At 31.4% G+C, this 20272-nt stretch overlaps 3 protein-coding genes across 5 annotated transcripts; 2 read left to right on the top strand and 1 right to left on the bottom strand.

Moving 5' to 3' along the window:
- Positions 1–342: 342 nt before the first annotated feature.
- On the top strand, positions 343–4714 carry LOC100809150 (serine--tRNA ligase, chloroplastic/mitochondrial). 3 transcript variants are annotated; one of them, XM_003522736.5, is made up of 10 exons: positions 343–600; positions 699–847; positions 1529–1622; positions 1697–1845; positions 1970–2062; positions 2524–2703; positions 3033–3199; positions 3473–3607; positions 3707–3800; positions 4169–4714. In XM_003522736.5, the coding sequence occupies exons 1-10, from the start codon at positions 420–422 to the stop codon at positions 4445–4447; spliced, it is 1521 nt and encodes a 506-aa protein (XP_003522784.1). In that variant the 5' UTR covers positions 343–419; the 3' UTR covers positions 4448–4714. The 3 variants fall into 3 exon arrangements, with proteins under 3 accessions (XP_003522784.1, XP_025983997.1, XP_040871062.1); XM_026128212.2 differs by lacking the exon at positions 343–600 and having other exon boundaries at positions 707–847; positions 1522–1622; XM_041015128.1 differs by lacking the exons at positions 343–600; positions 699–847 and adding an exon at positions 862–1116 and having other exon boundaries at positions 1522–1622.
- A 943-nt stretch (positions 4715–5657) lies between these two features.
- Positions 5658–7288, top strand: LOC102665112 (protein MAIN-LIKE 2-like). Its single transcript, XM_006579012.1, has 4 exons — positions 5658–5696; positions 6493–6568; positions 6674–6816; positions 6896–7288. The coding sequence occupies exons 1-4, from the start codon at positions 5658–5660 to the stop codon at positions 7286–7288; spliced, it is 651 nt and encodes a 216-aa protein (XP_006579075.1).
- A 3274-nt stretch (positions 7289–10562) lies between these two features.
- LOC100775284 (O-fucosyltransferase 7) lies at positions 10563–15889 on the bottom strand. Its single transcript, XM_006578252.4, has 13 exons — positions 15493–15889; positions 15186–15358; positions 14770–14844; positions 14191–14290; positions 14041–14108; positions 13633–13721; positions 13354–13534; positions 13113–13241; positions 12873–13006; positions 12569–12782; positions 11821–12005; positions 11657–11752; positions 10563–11105 (listed from the first exon to the last, which is right to left on the bottom strand). Exons 1-13 carry the CDS (start codon positions 15512–15514, stop codon positions 10955–10957), a joined length of 1617 nt encoding a protein of 538 aa, XP_006578315.1. The 5' UTR covers positions 15515–15889; the 3' UTR covers positions 10563–10954.
- Positions 15890–20272: the final 4383 nt, after the last annotated feature.

Here is a 20272-nt window from a genome sequence, read left to right as displayed (position 1 = left end):
CTACAATATACAGTAATAAAAAATATTTTTGGTACATTTACTTTTAGAATATTTTCAATTAAATTTTTTATTCAGTGACTCATATATTAAAAATGACATTAAGGAGTAAAACTTTATTAGTTTTAACTAAAATAAAAAAAATAGTTTGATTAAATAATGAAATTCATGCATGAAAGTGTGAGATAGAAATAAATGGATTACTCAAAAATAAAAAATACCATATTATCTTTATTTGTTGTACGTACATCTAAAAATTAAATTTATATTTTTGATGAGAATTAATTTATTATCATACTTTATTTTTGGAGAACGAATTTCAGTATTTAAGCATTATGATATTTTCCATGGCTTGTTGTTCTGTTTACATGAATTAAGGATAAATGGAGCTCTGCCACAGACTCTAGAAAGCAGAGAAAACGATGATGGGCTTACATGGTTGTACTCTCAAACTCGCTTCAGTTCCCAATTTCTCTTCTCCAACTTTCCTTTTCAAAACTCCAACCCTCCGTTTTCAGAAATCTCCATTGTCACGCCCCATCAGAGCTCTATCTTCCTCCGCCCTCGTCCAAACATCTACTACCAAGGCCACTGAAGACCAAGGTCACCACACACTTTTCTCGTTTTTCTCTTTCACTTTCGTTCCCACTTCTCAGCAACCAAACTGATTTTTTTTTTTAAAAAAAAAATTGCTCTTTCAGGTGTGAAGCCTCAATGGAAGGCCACGATAGACTTCAAGTGGATAAAGGATAACAAGGAAGCTGTTGCTGCCAACTTAAAGAACCGCAACTCTGATGCTGATTTGAACCTCGTGCTCCACCTTTATGACAAAATGTTCACTCTTCAGAAGGTTATGTTATGTTATGTTTCTCTTCGATCCTTTTCCTCTTTTTCTTATAACCAATTCTGAATAAATTCAAATCTAATCTGTACTTTATAAAATGTCTTGTTATTTATTGATGAATGCTTGCTATTTCTAAGTTGGATAGAACAACAATAATGGGTGGATTTGCAAGGCATTTTGCTGAATGCTTATTTCATGGTTCTTAATTGGATAAACTTCTCCGTAAGCTTCAAGGAGAAGAAAATAAGAACAAGAAATATATTGGGCCTGTTTGGGTAAGCTTCTTTAGAAGCACTTCTAAGAGAAGAAAATAAGAAGAAAAAAAATGAAATGAGCTTCTCTGTAAGCTAAAATTAGCTCTTCATTAACTAATTTGTAGAAGTTTTCTCATATAGCTTATCTGAAATAGAGCTTCTTTATAAGCTAAAATTAACTTATGCATTTAACTAAGCTCTTTCATCTAACTTCTCCAAAAGCTGAGGTACATGAGTTGATCTTAGCTAATGAGAAGTTCAACTCATTTTAACTTCTTATTTTAAGTTTATCCGAACAAGGCATAAATGTTTAAGATTATGTTAAATGTGAGCAACCAACCATCACTGAAATGCTTGAAAGATGGGTGTTGGTGTAATGCCCAAAGATCTTTGTTCTCAATGGCTTAGCTAATTTGTTTCTTACAGATAGCAGGAAGTTGAGAGGGTTCGTGGTGAAAGAAATGCAGTGGCTAACAAGATGAAAGGGAAACTAGAACAGTCTGAGCGTCAAAGATTGATTGAGGAAGGTGCTTTTGGTGCAAAGTTTCAGCCAATTGGCATTTTAAGTAAATTCCTTAAAACTGTCACTTTTTGTCCGCAGGTAAGAATTTGAAGGAGGGACTTGCTGCTTTGGAAGAAGACTTGGCGAAGCTTAATGATGAGCTTCAACAGGAAGCGCAGTGTATACCAAACATGACTCATCCAGATGTTCCAATAGGAGGGGAGGATTGTTCCACCATAAGGAAGATGGTATTTCAATTATTAGAATTCCCTTCCTTTTTCTTCTCAAGGAAAAAGGTTGTTTGTTGATCTGGTTCATGCATCAATTTCTTTTTCTCAAATATTAATGTGTTGTGAATGTGTGACATTTTAGGTTGGTAGCTCTCCCAAATTTAGCTTTCCTGTCAAGGATCATCTCCAACTAGGAAAGGAGCTTGATCTATTTGATTTTGATGCAGCTGCAGAGGTATACTCAGATTATTTTAAAGCATTAAAGCACCATCTATTTGAAGCTTGGCAATTTCTAGTGTCATCTTGAGATGCAGGTTAATATGTGAAATGTTGCACTGTGAACATGACATGGTGTTGGATTCTATTAACTTAGTAGTACTCTTATTATTTTCTGGGAAATGCACAGATGCCTTGGAGGTAGCATACTCTCTTGTGCAAATGTAGCCAGGAATGGTTTTGTTTATGATATGAGATTGAAGAAGTCTGAAACTTTTCTAAAATTAAATGCTTCATCTCTATCACTGTTCTTGTATACAATACAAAGACCTTAATTTAAGTTCTAACTTTGACAGTAATTTATTCCTTAATTTTTTTTAAAACTTTATGATGAAGTTTGGATGTTCAAAAGAACTAGAATATTATTGGCACTTGACTTCAGTTTTGTCTCAGATGCATCTAACATATGCTGCTTCACAGGTCAGTGGGTCAAAGTTCTACTACCTGAAAAATGAAGCAGTTTTGTTAGAGATGGCTCTTGTAAATTGGACACTCTCTGAAGTGATGAAGAGAGGCTTTACTCCATTAACAACGCCTGAACTTGTGCGATCCTCTGTGGTTGAAAAATGTGGATTCCAACCTCGTGCAAATAATACCCAGGTTTGTGAGTGTGTACCTCTTAGTTGTTGCTTTCTTTCTCACCATTTGCTAGTAAACTATTCTTGAGTTTCATGATCATGGACATAAGATACATGACAAACATGTTTTGGCAACCATTTTGACTGAGACAGTTTACCTGCAGTCTGAAGAACATGTGTCCTTTTAGTCCTTCTGTCTGCATCTTATTTTATATTTTGCTAAACTTAAGAACTACAAATTCTTTGATCTTACCTTGCTTTATTTTCCCTAAAATTCCTTCTATTTCATGTCTTTAATTTGATGATTGAAGTTCATAGCTTCTGTTGATGTTTGTTGCTAACATTGAACAGATTTATTCCATCGCTGACAGTGACCAATGCCTCATTGGCACTGCAGAGATTCCTGTCGGTGGCCTTCATATGGATTCTATACTCTCTGATTCATTGTTACCTTTAAAATATGTGGCATTTTCTCATTGTTTCCGTACCGAGGCTGGTGCTGCTGGCACTGCAACAAGGTAATTAATTAATTAGAGCGTTTTTGTTCATTCCATGTTCCTAGCTATAGATTTGACCATGGATTTAAATCCTTTATAATATTCAACCTTTTAATATATGGGGGAATTTGATTTGTTAAAATACTTTCTTTTGTTGCATATATTGGATTAAATTTATTTAACCAATGGAAGTGCCTATTCTTAATGTCTTATTCAACACACTAATATTAATGTTTTATTGTTTTTAAATATTTGGTTCCTCAAACTTTTCTGATCATAATTATTATTGAGCAGGGGTCTTTATCGAGTTCACCAATTCAGCAAGGTGGAAATGTTTATTTTCTGCCGCCCAGAAGAGAGTGAACATTACCACCAAGAGCTTATTACAATCGAAGAAGACCTCTTCTCATCCCTGGGATTGCATTTTAAGTGAGAGTTACCGCTATGTTCATAGTAGTTAGTACATTCTTTCTTCATTTCTTAACACGATTCCATTGCTGTTTTTATTATAACTAAGCTTTTATGCAGAACTTTGGATATGGCTTCTGAAGATTTAGGTGCACCTGCCTATCAGAAATTCGATGTGGAGGCTTGGATGCCTGGTTTAGAACGGTTTGGTGAGGTACTGCAACAACTTTTTCCCTTTCAATCTTCCGAGACATCTCTATACTTTTTATGGCCCTAAGGCTGAGATTCTGGCTTGAGTGCAATGCCTGTGGGTATGACTAATCAAAAGTTGAAGATAATATCAAAATGATTTCCACGCGGACCTTAATGCAGACTTTATCATTATTTTAATATAACCAGTAGATACTATACTTGTGCAAGAATTACTCTTCACTTGCACTAAGAGAAACTGCATTTTGTTTTGTTACTTGTTAACAATGATTGCTGAAGCTTACCACGCTTGAAAACGCAACGCCATGCTATTCCCTTGTACAAAAAGCATCTGACTTTCAATATAATTGCTGAGGCTTCTTATTGTGTCAGATCTCAAGCGCATCAAATTGCACAGACTATCAGAGCCGTCGTTTGGGAATAAGGTATCGTCCTGCATCAGAAGCACAAGCCACAAGTGCAAAAAAATCTAAAGGCAATCTTGCCCCACCTCAGTTTGTTCATACATTAAATGCAACAGCTTGTGCTGTACCACGGATGATTATATGTTTGCTTGAGAATTACCAACAAGAAGATGGATCTGTCCTTATACCTGAGCCCTTGAGGCCCTTCATGGGTGGCCTTAGTGTCATCGCCAGAAAATCATTATGATTGATCACAGTATTTGTTTCCATTTGAAGGATGCTGCTGCGGCATTAGACTATGGTGACAGATGAGTTGAAGCAATTTTCATTAGGGTGATATTTTTACAAATAATATTAATAGCCTTTTTTTCCTTATAAACTATTTTTTCTATCCTTTTTTCTTTATGATGCAACGTGTATCTAAATTTATTTTTTTCAGTAAAAACAATTTTTCAGTAAAAACAATATTCCTTGTATATCTTTTTTCTTTTTAATGAAAAGAACTAGTAGTAAACTAAAAGATTAATGGGAAGGGAATTATTTATTGTTTATATTTTGGCATGGCTTGTGTACAATTGCACATAAACTAGGAAGAGTGGGCATACGGATCGGTCCGGCCCGTTTAAGATTTGGACCACAAAGCTCGCATTTTAGAAGAGTCGGATAAGCTTGGTTCGTAAAACAATTAGATTTTTTTATTCAAGGTCCGTATCCGATCGGCAAAAGTACACAGATAAATGGACTAGTATGCCAACCCAAATATTAATTTTAAAAAAATTATATATTTTTTTTAAAAAAGTGAAAAATGTATAAAATTAAAAGAAAAGAAATTGACTTTATTTTTTAAGCTAAAATCTATCACATTAAAATATGCTAACAATTTAAACATAACAAAATAACAATAATAATCTATGTTAAAGATCAAAATCTTAAAATAACAAATTAATGGTACCTCACATTGGACTTAGGCGGATTAAACAACGGATGGTTTGTGAGTTTGTAGATAAAGTTTGTTAGGTCCACGGGCTTAACAGATTGAACTACAAAACTAAAAATAATTATACAATTTTTTTTTAAAAAAAAAGAGAGACTCATTATCCACTGAATCCATAGGCTTAACGAACCAGTCGAGAGACTTGAGTCCATATACCTACCTTATACACTACTGAGTTGCGGTGATATATAAAGGTAGGGTTTTGCTTTGAGCACCAGTCCAACTACTAATGCCCTTCACCTTTTTTTTAAAGCTTTTTCGTTTTGTTCCTCTCCCGCTTCAATTTCTGTAGTAGCGCCTCCTCTCTCTCTCTATGTTTTCTTCATCTTCTTCGTGTTTCTACCACCATTGTCATTCGCCGCCGTCACCACCAGTGACTAATGCTGCCACACCATTCACGTTTCCACAACAGAGATCCATCTCATTGTTGGACTTGCAGGGATGGAGGGGATTCGAATAAGAGATGCGAATTGTCAATATCCCTTATACGGATTACCAGTCTGTATATTTATTTTAATTTTTTTCAATTTGAGATAAAAAAAAATTAGTTTATAATTATTTCAAAATTTTAAATAAATTATTTTTGTTTAAATTTTTTTAATAAATAAATATTGTTGTAAATTTTTGGTGTATTTTTATGTAATTAATTGTATTTATTTTTTGAAGTTAATTTTTATTAAGAAATTAAGTAATTTGTTTATTTTTATAAATGTATATATATATATATATATTATTGTGATTTAATTATTTTAAAAAAGTATAAGTAAATTACAATTTCTTATACTTGATATTTTAAAAAGTGTTTTATAAATTTATTAGTATATATTTGACAATTTAGTTAGTTTAACAAGAAAATATAAATTTGTAAATTACAAATTTTACAATTCTTAAATTACAATTTATATATATATATATATATATATATATATATATATATATATATATATATATATTATTACAGTCATAGTATTAAATATCTATATAAATAGTTTTTGGAAATATAAAATTAAAATATTTTCATTAGTAAAAAAAAATTAAAGTAAAAAATGAAATAGTGATTTGTTAGAAATAAAAATAAAAAATATACTTATATTTTGGTCATTAATTTAATTTTACTAGAATTAATGTTGTGAACTCTATATATTGAAAAAGAATTTTATATGCATTTATGAATATTAAAGTAATAAAAAATTTATTCAAAAAATTATAAAAATCTTATTTATAAATTATTAAATAGTAATTGATTGAGATATTGTTTGAACGCTTACATAAATTGTTTTGACTGTTTTAATATGCAGATTATGGTTAGAACCACGGGTTTGGATCGGGCTTTAGACAGGGTTATAGGAAGAGTCCTAAGGAAAGAAGTCAGTGGTGATGCAGATGAAACCCCCCAACAGTGAAGGCCCACAACATCTACACGTAGGCAGCGGGAAGTTGCAGCTGTTGCTAAGGATGTTCAGCATGTGGATCATGCAGATGACGAGGTCCATGAACAGCCCGAAGAAGCAATTGTTGATGATGTAGTTACTGATCCCGAGGGTTTTTCAGGCAAACCCCACGACACATCAGTTTTGATGGAGTATGTTTATCATGTGGCAGCAAAAGTTTGGAATGGAAAGGTATTTATATTTTTAAATAAATAATATTTTCATAACTATTTGTTATTATTGCTGAAATGAGTTAAATTATGATTTTCAGGAATGTTCTGAGCTGAAGTTATCCTCCCGTGGAAGGAAGGTTGAGAAATTTGGCAGGCTTGCTCCAAAGATCGAAGGCTTAGTGGTTGTGACAGGATTACGTCCTCTGATCGTATGTTCGCTGAACACGAGTGATCGAGGATTTATGTCTACTTTCGTGGAGAGGTGGCATAAGGAAACTAGTAGTTTTCATCTATCAGTAGGAGAGGTGACTACCACTTTGGATGATGTGGCATCGTTGTTGCATCTGCCTATTGCAGGCACGTTCCATAGCTTTGAGCCTCTTCATGTGGATGATGTCGTGTTTCTCTTAGTCGAATTGCTTGAAGTCAGTGCTAAAGAGGCAAGAGCTGAGACAGTACAATGTCATGGGTCATATGTGCGACTATCATAGTTGTGAGATGTATATTGAAGCAAATGTGATGCAACACAGTCAATTGTAGCAGCTCGAGCGTATTTGTTGTGTCTGCTTGGTTGCACACTCTTTGCTAATAAGAGTGTCGCACACGTGCATGTGATATATTTGGACACATTTTGTGACCTGATGCAAAGTGAAAGTTATGCATTTCGTACCTATAGTTGTTGTGTTTCCCAAGTGCATAACCTTATTTGTTCAGACATTAATAAATCTTTCTTTGTGAGAAATCAACCATGTTTGGTTGACATAGTCAACAAACATTGGACATAGTGAGCAAGTAATTTCAAACTTCTTAAGGCACTCATCAAACTATTGCTCAGAAGGACAATCCGCCAAACTCCCCTAGGCTTCTATGACATAATCTTATGCATTTTTTTGACCAACCAGGATTTTAGACTTTGCCTTCACATTCTTATCAATGTGAAACTGACACAACAAATTGGTAACCTTAGGGAATGCAATTTTCGCTACATTCATCAATGTTAGATCTTTGTTGGTAACAATAACTCAAAGGACTGCATCACGTCTAAGAAAAAGACCTTGAAACCGTTGTAGAGCCCAAACAACATTATTCAGATGTTCTCCCTCCAAATAGGTAAAAGCAACAGATGATGTCATCCTTGTTGGTGTCACACCAACAATATCAAGTAATGGTGACATGTGCCTGTTTGTTTTGTAGGTATTGTCTATCAAAAATACCAAATTATAGGCATTGCTTAATTTGACTGCATCAGGATCACTCCAAAATATGTCACGTACAACACCTTCATCCTTCAATCTAAGTCAATGAATATACTGATCCTGTTCAAGAAGCTTCATTAATTGTTGCATTTCAGTATTACTGTCTCTTATGGAAGAACGATAAGCATTTCTTGCATTGTATATTTGCTTGATTGTTGTATAACTATTGGCATTGTACTTCTTCAACGTTAGAAGAATATTTCTTGGTTTCACCATTGACTTAGTCAGTCGACTAGCATATGGATGTCCAACTAAAAATTTCATCAATTCATGATTATGACTCCCACAACTTAAATTTACCATCTATCTTTTGCCTCCAACAACTGGTTTTGCACGCAGCTTAAAGGGACACCCACATTTTCTACTGTCAGTACATGTTCTTACCAAATCCTTTTTCTTGGCCTTATACTAATCACTCCTTTCACAACCAATTAAATCAAATGAGATCCTTCCTCTAATACCATTATTTGTGTCTGACCTCATAATCACCGCCACAAATCCAATTTCATAAGCAACAGATCGAGCCTAATGTAGAACATCATCACAGGTAGCAAATACCTACAATGCAATCCATACAAATTTAGTCTTCAAGGAACATTCATTTAATTACTTTAATAACAATAAATCATGTTAATACTTGAGAAGTATTGATCGCATTAGAACAATCAACATGTTCTTCATTCACACCACCTTCATCTTCATTTTTGTCATTCATATAGACTTCTTTAGACATTACACTATCATACATCTACTCTGATATTCGTCCATCTTAAGAAAACATTTAAAAATTTCAATGACAAACAAAAAACTCCTAACCACACCATAATTATACTATCATATAATTTTCCCTTTTTTATTTCATTTTTTAATATAATACATTAAATTTAATTAAAAACGAAAGAAAAATTTGTATAAATTCTTTAACCCTAAATATTACTTTCTTACTATACAAACTATAACTATCAAATGAACATTCTAACTATATCTATTTAAAAGTTTTTTAATTATCAATTCTAATTTTTTGTAATTAAACAATAAAATAAATTTTTAAAAATAAAAAAAAATTTTAAAACAATATTACGGATTGATAATCCATAAGAAGCATATGGATTCTCAATCGTAAGTTATATTAAATTTACAGATCAGATTACCAATCCGTAAGTATTACACACACACACACAAAAAAAAAAAAAAAACAAATTAACATCTTACCTCCACTGTTAATGACCAAACCAACCACCACTACAATCACCACTTGTCGACGAACCACCATAAATAATGTAGCTCGACCAAAGAGGACACAAGAATGAACGATGGTGAAGGAAAAATAAAAACAAATTCAAAAGAAAAATGAAGAAGGAAAGCACTACTTATAATAGAGGGGTATAATGGTCATTTTAAAAATTTGCTAGGTGTACCAGCAAATCTGCTGGTGCCCAAAGCAAATACCATAAAGGTAACAGCGATGGCATGTCAATTGAATCTAAAAGTCCAAGCCCGTGAATATCCATGTATTCTGGAGTCTTCAGCTAACTCTCATAGGAAAAAAATCCACTTCTCAATTTGTATTTGAGAAAACAAGGATGGGAGTAAGTTTGGAGATATAAGTGTCTTCCATGGTCAAAATTTATATAATTGAATTTAAATCTCATTCCCGTACTCTTATTTCTTATAATTATTAAACAAATTTATAATTAAAATAATTTTAATTATAAAAGTTAAATAATAAATTAAAATTGCACTTTTATTGAAAATATCAAATCTTTAACTTTTAAAAAAAATCTTATTTTCTATTAATTTTCATATATATTTTTTAGTGTTCAATGGAAAAAAATGAGATTAATTTTCATCACTAGATAGATTCTGGTGGATTTAATTTTGATATATGATTTAGTTAAAAAGTAAATAAGTAGATTGAATTAAAAAAAAAAACGATGGCCTCAAATCCAAAGGAGATAAGGTAAAAGTTTTTTTATTCTCCCTTTTTCAAAACCCAATTCAATAAGCTTTTTCGAAGAACAGAGATGGGAAGGACAAAACTACTCTCAAATCCAATCCAGCTCGTTGGCACACCTTGAACAGCTGAGCTGCGCCTGTCCAAATATATATCGAGCTTCCAACCAACGAATGATGCATGTTTGGGATACTATTGGCAAACTTAAATTTTGGAATAGTTTTTAATTTTAATTTTGCAAATTGTGTTTGCAAAAGGAACCTTATTCCTGCGTTTAGATAAATTTGGCTTCAGGTAAAATATAAGTGTGTGGACATACTTTCGAGGATAACTAAAACATCTCACGAAACTGACTCTCCAAACTGAATTTAAAACACCCAAATGGGAATCTAAACATAGCCGTAGAGGGTAATATTATACCAATCTTTGGCCCGGATGGGAAGAGCACTAAACATATGATGGGAATACAATAAAATTTGCTTCACATCAGGATTAACAAAATGTGGAACTATATATCATGTTGGATTAATTAAAAATTATAATTCCAATAATGAATTTCACCAAAAAAATAATATTTTCAATAATGTGTGATTTTGAGTCCCTGGTCAAATCTAAAAAAGCTTCACATAAACAAGTAATGCTCACTTGAATGAATGAACGAATCATGCCTTCCAAAAGACCCAATCACACACTCAAGAATCTCATTTTGTCATCCTCACCAACTTTGTATATCAACTCCTGCATCTTTCTTTCTTTTTTCTCCTTCCTTCCTTTTCCTTCCTATTGTACTTTATTGTTTGCTATCAATATATACACTATGCCAACAGCCTTTTAGCACCTTCCAGCTGATTAGTGTTGAAACGTTGGTAAAGGGAAGATGCATGCGGCAATTCTTTCACCAATATAGATCTGTTAAAGGAAAAAGCTTTTGCTTTATCTTGGCCTACCTATACTGAAAAGTGAGAAGTGTTCATGGAGAGTGATTCTGTCCGACATAAACAACCAGGTAAAGGGTTTGCATAAAATGTTTCTTCTGAGCGAAACCTGTCCAAGCCCTTTGTTCCAGAAACGGGTCCTTTTCTCTTTCTGAAGCCAAGCCTGCTCAAACCACCATAAGCACAAAGTCATAATAAAATCATATAAGGAACTTCACATCATCTAACTGAAAAAGAAAAGGCAAAATTGTATTTTTGGTCCCCCTAGTTGTTTTTAATTTCAATTTTAGTCTTCTTTTAAATTTATTCACGAATTTAGTTCCTTCCAAGTTATGTCAAATCCTGTAAATGTGGTCCCCAAGCACAGATTTGAACGTTGACTGTCACGTGTCACGTTTTGATTGGACATGAAAATGTGCGCCTAAGAACCAACTCTAACATTTATCTGTTCATCGTCCAATCAGAATGTGACACGTGGCAGTCAACGTTTCTTTGTGACAAATCTGGGCTTGGAGACCACATTTACAGGATTTGACATAATTGAAAGACTAAATTTGTGAATAAATTTAAAGGGGGACTAAAATTGAAATTGGAGACAACTAGGGGTACTAAAAATACAATTCTGCCAAAACAAAAACATAACCAACAATTATTTGCCTATCTAACAATCATAAAATTACTTCACATATAATTAATGCTTCTTCTATCACATACCGTTTTTTGTGGAGATCAATGATTTTATTAGACAATGTTTTCCCCTCAGTCATTGATCCATTTGCCAGTTTATCAAACAGACGAACAAGCGCTTTCCTGATAAAAGAAATGGGGTCATGCAGAATAGCTTTGTAATGATGAACATCTTTTGAAAAGAGTCTCACCTATCAGGAGATATTGTTCTTCCACTCCCAAGAAAACGACGATGGCCTTCAACAGCCTTTGCCATGTTTCCAGGGTAAGAATGTACAAATACATCACTTTCAACTGATACAATATAGTCAAGAGCAGCCATTTGAGACGAATGACTAGAAAAGGGTTCAAGCTCCTCAATGGATGCTAACTTTTCCTGAAAATTATCATAGGTAGGCTATCAACATGATATCAATGCATTCTCTGCTGACAGCTATTACTAATTTAGACTTCTTGCCTTAAACTCAGCACTTGCCATAGATAGAAAACATGGCTGCACATAAATGATTTAACAAAATAAACCTTTGATAGAAAACATGGTTGCACCTAAATGATTTAACCGAAACAAGAGTTGGATCAATGCACAATGTCACTAACCTGATCTATGATTAATTAATAGAGAATCTGGCTTATGATGTAAAGCTCCTCATGCATTTAAATAATAGAGGCACCATGTCTTGGTTTTCTTTTAGGTTAGGTTTTCTTCACCATTCATCTTATCCCTTTGACATTGCTTTGTTTTCAATTTAAGAATTGTATAGGGAGTATTATGTCATCATATAGTAGATGAGACAACGTACAAGCCTTTCCCATCAATACCTCATTTTATTGTTATTTGTTACTCAATATGGCAATAAACTTCATTGAAAGAAAATCTGTTCATAAGATTTTTTATCAACGTTCACCAATATACAACAACAAATTATTGTAATTGCTTACCTTGCTCATTAACAATGGATAGCGGGATTGCAGGTCAGTCATATGGGACTCACCCCCATATATCTCCCCAGCAGCAATATATATTGGTGTGTTTGATGGGTATCCAAGAGCAGTAAGAAAAATTCCAACTTCCTTTGGAGTTAAGGGGCAAAAACCTTTGGACCTCTCTTCTATAGGATTAATATACTTTCTTTTCCAATAAGTAGTATTCTGTCTACAAATTTAGACCACGATGGTAATTTTCAAACATCAGATATCAGGAAAAGACAAGAGATTTCAACTAATCAGTTTGAAGCATTGATACCTGATAATCCATAGCTCTTTAGCCTCAACTGCAGATAATTCATGTGTGCACCCACTAAATGCAAGCATATCCTTCTCATAACGTAAATGTAATGCAATATAAGGGCCGAATGACCTCATCCTCTCCACCAATATCTACAATGATCCAAAAAGTATTTGGAAAAGAAAAAGAATCCTAAAGTAAGGACACAATGAGAAAGCAATCAAAGAAGTCAATAAGAGTTAATATCTACTTATATACTTTTCCCATTTTTTCAATGTGTGGAGAGAAACGAAGAGCATCATAACATGCACGGCAGCGAAGCTTCTGAATCTCTGGAGGCAGGTTGTTATTTGCTAACCGAGAATCAGATTTGGAAGCTCGAATTACCTTTAGAGGTTATCAAAGATAAGATGGTCGTATAGTAGTTAGGAGTTAAGGTAAATAGATGGATAATAACATAGTAACGTATACACCTACAGATTTCAAACAAACAACATACTTTGAAATTATCCCACAAGGCAGCAATCTCATTCTCATAGTAATCCATGCCAGACCAGCTTCTGAATTGCATGACAATTTTGGTTGCATTAACCAGTTTTTTGGGAAGCTTCTTAATGATTTTTATATCATTAGCTAGAGAACTAATAAACGACTCTTCATCAAAGATATCAGAGAAATTGCTGCAAATCAAACAAAAGACAATAAAATATAATCATGTAAAATCCAAAATAGAGAACTATAGTAGAAAAATAGATCTCAAACAGAATTCAAAAGTTACCTAGTATCATGCCAAAATGACTTTTTATCAAGTTCCGGGATTACAAGAGTGGCATTTATGATACGAGCTATAGCTACCATATCACATATCTGTAGTTGAGGCAACAAACTTTCAGCTTGTAGCAATACAATGATAAAGCTTCAAAGAGCATCCAAAAGTGACTATTTTACTAGTGAATTAGTGATGTTCTCTAAATTCAAGACTTTTGTCATCAATTAGGCATTTTAGCAATCTTTTTTGTCTTGAAGTAACATGGAATTATAAATTCTCGGCAACTAAACAGATGGAGAACTTTCTAACATCTAACAACAATCAAATAAGAAGTTAAAAATTCAAAATGGAAAAGCTGAGTAGCTGACACTAAAACTAAACGTTTCATATGAGAGAATTTTAAGAGAGAGAACTCACCCCAGTACGCATTTGGTTTAGCCCTCCATTTGTATGAACAGAAAGGTAACCACGTGACCTTCCAGGAGCTGGATGAACAGTTACACTTGATTTAAGGACTGATTAAAACAATCAAACTTACAAATTGCTACACAAGTTCAAGTTTCTTACTTGAGTAATTAGGAGTAGGCTTTGTACAGGGTATGAACCCATGATTTGATGGAGGCTTCCACAGTTTCTCGTAGTCTGAATCCTTTCTTGAATCCTTCAACTACAGAACTAAAGGAGTGAAAACAAAGAAAAAGCACATAATTGCTTTGCAGAATATAAAATATATCAGCTAAGATACATGACACCCCAACATAGCTGACAAGTACTAAACCAAATAAAATAAGAAACTCCCCACAGAAATGCAATTAGCAAAGAAGAAACACTCCTCTGATTGACGGAAAAAAAAAAAAAAAGAAGCAAGGAAATTAATGAATATAAATACACGTCTGCATTTGTGATGGTTTTCCAATAATAATTAGCAACTTACTAAAACCAGTTAGTGAAAAAAAGGGTAACACTTATCTCTGATTTATCTTAAAAAGATTTTTTTCAAAAAATGTGAAGAAAAAAAAAGTATTACATTGGGATCACTACCTAGTGGATTGATTTCATTTCTCAGTCACATTCTCAGCATCCACAAACAGAAAGATCAACAAATCAGTTCAAAGGGAATAATGATTGGAATTGGAAATACAAAACCTTGGGAACAGAGAGTGGAGCCTTGGATAGATGAGGCGGAACGAGTTCTCGAGTCCAGCTTTGCGGGTCACGAAACTGTCAAATTTAGAATTTCACAAAAACAATAAAAAAATGGAACTTTGATCACCAAGCCATCAAAATATTCAAAACTAAATTCCAGAAAGCCAAACTCCCACACTTCCCATATTTGTATGCGCAAATGACAGTCTAGTTCAAGTCAACAATACACTGAAAATCGAAGCTTTTAAAAGAAGAAAACCTCGAAACAGACCCATTCTAAACACAGTTAGAGGAGATCACGGAGATTTCCAGAACCTCCCGGAGCAACAAGAAGTGCCTTAAAAAAACAAACTTTTTATTTTTGTTCTGCGAAAAAAGAGAGTAAAACAGAGGAATGATAGAGAGAAGAGACAAACCGAGAGGATCTTATCATTGAACTTGTGATCAGAAGGTGAAGGAGAAACGTGAACATGAACAAAGAAGAAAGAAGTGACAACTATTGAGAACACTGATGCGCCGAGAAACCTTCTGAGCATGCCCAATGGAACAACCGTGTTGTTGCGCCTCTGCATTGATCCTCCTCTTCTTTCTACACGTTATTATTATTAATGATATTGAATATAATAACAAAACAGCGTATAGTTATAATAATTATTATTATTATATAAGGTAGGTTGGTTCGACAGTTATGTTAAGAACAATAAGATGAAGGAACACTCGAACCTCGGAGTGTGGGGTTCTTCATGGGTTTGCAGTGACTGAGAGAGAATGAATGAATACAAAAGCGGTGCTGTTTGCTCTGTTTGTTCGGTTTTGGCTTTTTCTCAACCTCGTTCTTCCTTGCCACCTTGCAATCCTCCTCGCTTTTCCCTATTTATTTTTCTTTTCATTCTTCTTTTTTTTTATCTGATGAATTACTATTTCTATTACTCCTATTCTTCAGTAATACTTCTACCATGCTTTAACTAATTTATGTGCTTAATTGAATTAAAATTTAAATTGTTCGTGCATCATGGTGGTTTCAGATCTCGTTCGCGACCCACGCTTTTTGTCCATCTCTCTTGCAGTCTTGCTCTTTTCTGTTTTTATTTTTCAAGATAAATTCAGTTTTATATTTGAATAGAGCTTGTAACTCCTCATAAATACACTTCTTTTTTTTATTTTTAATTTTTGATTTATTATTGGTTACCATGTATTTAATAGCTATAAAATTCATAAAGTAATAAATGTCAATTAACAAAAAAGAATGAACGGAGTATGTATCACAAAATGTGTTACTAACATTTATGGCGGTTACGGATCACAAATAATTATTATAAAAATTAATAAATTTATTATATATAATTAATTGTAATTTTTAACAGGGTATTTTTAAAAGATTTTATTCAACAAGAGCATTTTTAAAACATATTATCTCTCTCAATTTTTACTTTTTTTTTTTACTTTTAACATGAATTTCAGTAATTTTAAAAGAAACGATCGATAATTAAAAATATTATTATATCAAAATATAATTTATTTATCATAAATCTAAAATATAATTAATATGTTCGTTTTTATTTATTATAAATTTTATATATGAATATTTTTAAATGTTTAAATTTTTCAATTATAAATTAATTAATTATTAAATGAAAAAATATCACATAAAAATATTAACCACAAGAGAATAATGCTTTACAACTACCAAAAATTTACCCATTATGTTTCTATAGTATTAGTATTTTACTCTATACTACATAAAAATATTTATTTTTTAAAACTAGATTCATAATGAATATACATTTTTAATAATATAAATTTTATTATAATAAAATAACGTATACTGAGAGAGACAAAGAATTAAGAGAAATATATATGAAAATATAAAAAGATTGTAGTTTGAAATGGTTAAGGTTTTTTTTTATAATTACAATGCAAGATTGACCTAATTAAGGTAAAGCTATTAAAGCTCAAGTTTTAGGCTCATTAATCAGAAAAATATTTGTTATTAATTTTTATAAAGAAAAATTGTCACATATATTGGTCAAAAGGATAGATATCTCTCTTATTTAAAGTAAAATTATTTCTCTTAAAACTTACTTTATTAACGATATTAAAATTTGCATTGGTCACCGTTGGATTAGCCCAGTTATAATGCTAGTGTGTATGAAATGCACCATCAAACGATAAAAATTAAAAATATTTGCTTCAAAAAATGAAAAACTTGAAGAATGAAACTATTATTTTCTCTTTTTTCTTGATTAATATTCTCTCTTTTAAATCTGTATTTTACATATTACTCTTGAAACTAGTTAAAAAATTCTTTCATTTTTTTTATCTATATGTTTATTTTTTTTAATTGCTTGTTCCAAAATAAAAACAGCCTAATTCATTTTTAACTTTTAACTAAGTTCATGTTTGGATTAGTGGTAAAAGGTAGAATGGAGGGGAGGAGGAAATTATTCTTTTATTTAGTTTGTAAAAATATGAATGAAACATAATGAAATAAAATGGATTATTTCCATTCCATTGCCTAACTCCAATTTTATTTCTCCACAAAGAAAATTAGAAAGGTATTGACGTTGTGTTTGGAACTACTGACAGAAATAATATTGGTGAAATGAAAATAAGATAGATTCCATCGCCTAACTCCAATTTTCTTTCTCCACAAAGAGAATTAGAAAGGTATTGACGTTGGGTTTGGAACTACTGGCAGAAATAATATTGGTGAAATGAAAATAAGATAGAAATGTTTGATAAGTAAGAAAATGAAAAGAAATAATTCGAGAATTGATGAGATTAACTGATCTATTTATCACTTTTTCTGTTTCTGTATCTCTCTTAAGTTATTTCTTATTCCTCTTCAATACATTTACTTATCATTTTATTTCTCATTTATTTTTACTTTCTCTTTTATTTTCATCTATTCAATTTTTTTTCCTCTCAATCAAACACAAATGCATATAAAAACTATTGCTATATTTGTATGTCATGTCACTGTAAAGTACTCGTTAGTCGCTACCCATGCAATGCAACAATAAAAAGGGCTGATAGAAAGAACCATCTAAGCTGTGTATGTGGTATGGAGCGTTATGTTTGCGAAGAGGACAAAAATTTCAAGTCCTTATCATTTTGGATTAACAAGCTTTCTTCTAATTCTCAAAGAAGCCAAGAAGCTCTTCCTTTTTTCTCGTGATGCTTTCATCCTTTGTCCTTTCACTACTAAAAAAAAATTATTTTCTACATCGATTCTGAAAGTCTTCTTACATCGGTTATGAATATATACCTGTGAAATTAGGTCAGATTTATAATAAGGTAAATATATACAAACATATTTCGAAGGCCTCCCCCACAGTTTACACTTTACAATAAGGTGAATATATACAGGTGAAATTGAGTTAAATTTATAACATATTTCGATTTGAACTAATCAATACTAATTAGTTAGACTGGCTTACTTTTCCAAATGTTTTAATAATTCAAACATATTCAAGTTTGATTAGGCCAGGTGATTAAGTTTATGACTGAAATAAGAAAAAATAAAATCATGAACGAAGGGAAAAGAATCATAAAACAAATAGTATGTATGCACACAACTACAAATTTTTATGTTTACATGTACCCATTTATATGATTTAACTACTAATCTATCGATTCAGTCCAAAAATACTTGATACAAACACACAATCAGTAGTATCATACGATCACATGTAATAACAGGAACTAAATACACAATGTTTGTGTAGATGAATGTTGTTAAAATTGTTATTAAATTGAATTAATTTTACAAATTTGATTTTGAAATAATATATTTATAATTAGATGTTTTCAATAAGATCAAATTAAAAGTAAAATTAAATATAATTTTTTATCTAACACAAAAATATTAAAATTCACTTCAATTCATAATTAATTCTAAATTCTGAATAAATTTTAATTTTTTAAATATAAAACCAAATATATTAAATTTTATCTAAAATAAAATTTTCAACTTCAAACCAAACAAAACATGCACCTATTACCTATTAAAGTTGGTGATGTACTTCGAATACGAAGTTCGCTATTTAATTTGTTTATCCTGTGAGTACGGAGTACAGAAGTAGATCCTCCGTATTCTTAACCGTATGCAAAACGTAGCTCTCGGAGGACAGAATCGTATCTATGGGGATGACGTCATCATAAGCATAAAACACAGACGTGATTGTTATGCTTGGGAGATGCAATGATATAATAATTAATTAATTAATTATTATACTGAGCCTAAAGTAAAAAAGATGAGTGTAAACTCCCCGTTATCCAAAAAGAAAAAGAGTGTAGCACATGACCGTAAGTCAGTGACCTTTCACAATCTTCCTTGCACGTGATTCAGCATTTATTATTTTTAATATTATTTCCTATATTCGTTATGTTTTGTTTTTCTCTGTAGAAGATTTGGATATAAATGAATTAAAAATTATTTTAGTTACTAAAAATACATTTTTTATTAGCATTTTTTCTTAAACAGTTCTTAATTTTTTCATTATCAAAATTTACACCTTCAAGCTTCTTTATTTTTTGTTAACTTAAAGATATAGAAAGAGATTCTTACTAATTTAAATTTCGGTTGAAAAATAAGCAGAGTTTGATAACAAAAATTATTTTTTTAAGAATTGAACTCAAGTTCTACTCAAAGAATTTAACTTTAACTTCAGTATAATAATTACTTATACTCAATTACTTGATTAAACTTAAAGATATATGAATTTCTTATTTAACATCTAACTCAATTTTCTCACACTGTCTATTTTAAAGTAAAGTTATATTTCCATTTATAACTTCATAGATATGCCAAAAATTGAATTGTAGATTTCAGTTAAGATGTCAAATTACTTGTATCAATAATATTTTTTATACCTTCGAGCTTTACTATTTATTTATTTTTATTATTATTATATAATATATAACACTTTTGGTACCCACAAAGATTGATCTTTTTTTTGTTGAATTGATTTATCTAGTTAAATTTTCCATTCACACTAATTGTGATTTGAGATCTATCCTCATATTTGCCATTATATATATATATATATATATATATATATATATATATATATATATATATATATATATATATATATATATATATTAAGAAATCATATTCTTAAATGAGATTCTTAAAAAGTAGTTGAACTAGAATTGAAAATTTCTTCATATCAAGTAACAGTTAAAAGAAAAAAATGAAATTATTTTCCTAATGTTTCCTGAAGAAAATATTTTGTCATTTTATCACATTTCATCGCATGAAATAAAATAAAACTTATATAAATTTATATATAAGAGTAAATAGTGTATGTATTGATAATATAAACTATTACTTAATCATAAAGTTACATATAATAATCTTGTTCACTTTAATAATAAACACTTTAAAATTCATATTTACCATAATTTCTAATTAGTTGAAGATGTATTTTTTTTTCACTCCTACAGTGCATGAAAATTAATATATATATTTTATTTAAAAAGAAAGACTTTGTTGGCA

Source organism: Glycine max, chromosome 4 (genome assembly GCF_000004515.6).
Source record: "Glycine max cultivar Williams 82 chromosome 4, Glycine_max_v4.0, whole genome shotgun sequence".
NCBI classification, from domain to species: Eukaryota; Viridiplantae; Streptophyta; class Magnoliopsida; order Fabales; family Fabaceae; genus Glycine; species Glycine max.
Note: the sequence above shows the minus strand (reverse complement) of the source record. Positions and strands in the feature narration are given on the sequence as shown.

What these genes read in the sequence shown, in the direction of transcription:
- LOC100809150 (XM_003522736.5), top strand. Translation starts at nt 420, where the DNA reads ATGATGGGCTTACATGGTTGTACTCTCAAACTCGCTTCAGTTCCCAAT. An exon ending in GTTCCACCATAAGGAAGATG is followed by an intron (nt 1,846 to 1,969) that starts GTATTTCAATTA and finishes GTGACATTTTAG; the next exon opens with GTTGGTAGCTCTCCCAAATT. An exon ending in GTTTAGAACGGTTTGGTGAG is followed by an intron (nt 3,801 to 4,168) that starts GTACTGCAACAA and finishes TTATTGTGTCAG; the next exon opens with ATCTCAAGCGCATCAAATTG.
- LOC100775284 (XM_006578252.4), bottom strand. Translation starts at nt 15,514, where the DNA reads ATGAAGAACCCCACACTCCGAG. An exon ending in CCTTGTGGGATAATTTCAAA is followed by an intron (nt 13,242 to 13,353) that starts GTATGTTGTTTG and finishes TAACCTCTAAAG; the next exon opens with GTAATTCGAGCTTCCAAATC. An exon ending in ACATTGAAAAAATGGGAAAA is followed by an intron (nt 13,007 to 13,112) that starts GTATATAAGTAG and finishes GGATCATTGTAG; the next exon opens with ATATTGGTGGAGAGGATGAG.
- LOC102665112 (XM_006579012.1), top strand. Translation starts at nt 5,658, where the DNA reads ATGCGAATTGTCAATATCCCTTATACGGATTACCAGTCT. An exon ending in CTTATACGGATTACCAGTCT is followed by an intron (nt 5,697 to 6,492) that starts GTATATTTATTT and finishes TTTAATATGCAG; the next exon opens with ATTATGGTTAGAACCACGGG. An exon ending in CAAAAGTTTGGAATGGAAAG is followed by an intron (nt 6,817 to 6,895) that starts GTATTTATATTT and finishes TATGATTTTCAG; the next exon opens with GAATGTTCTGAGCTGAAGTT.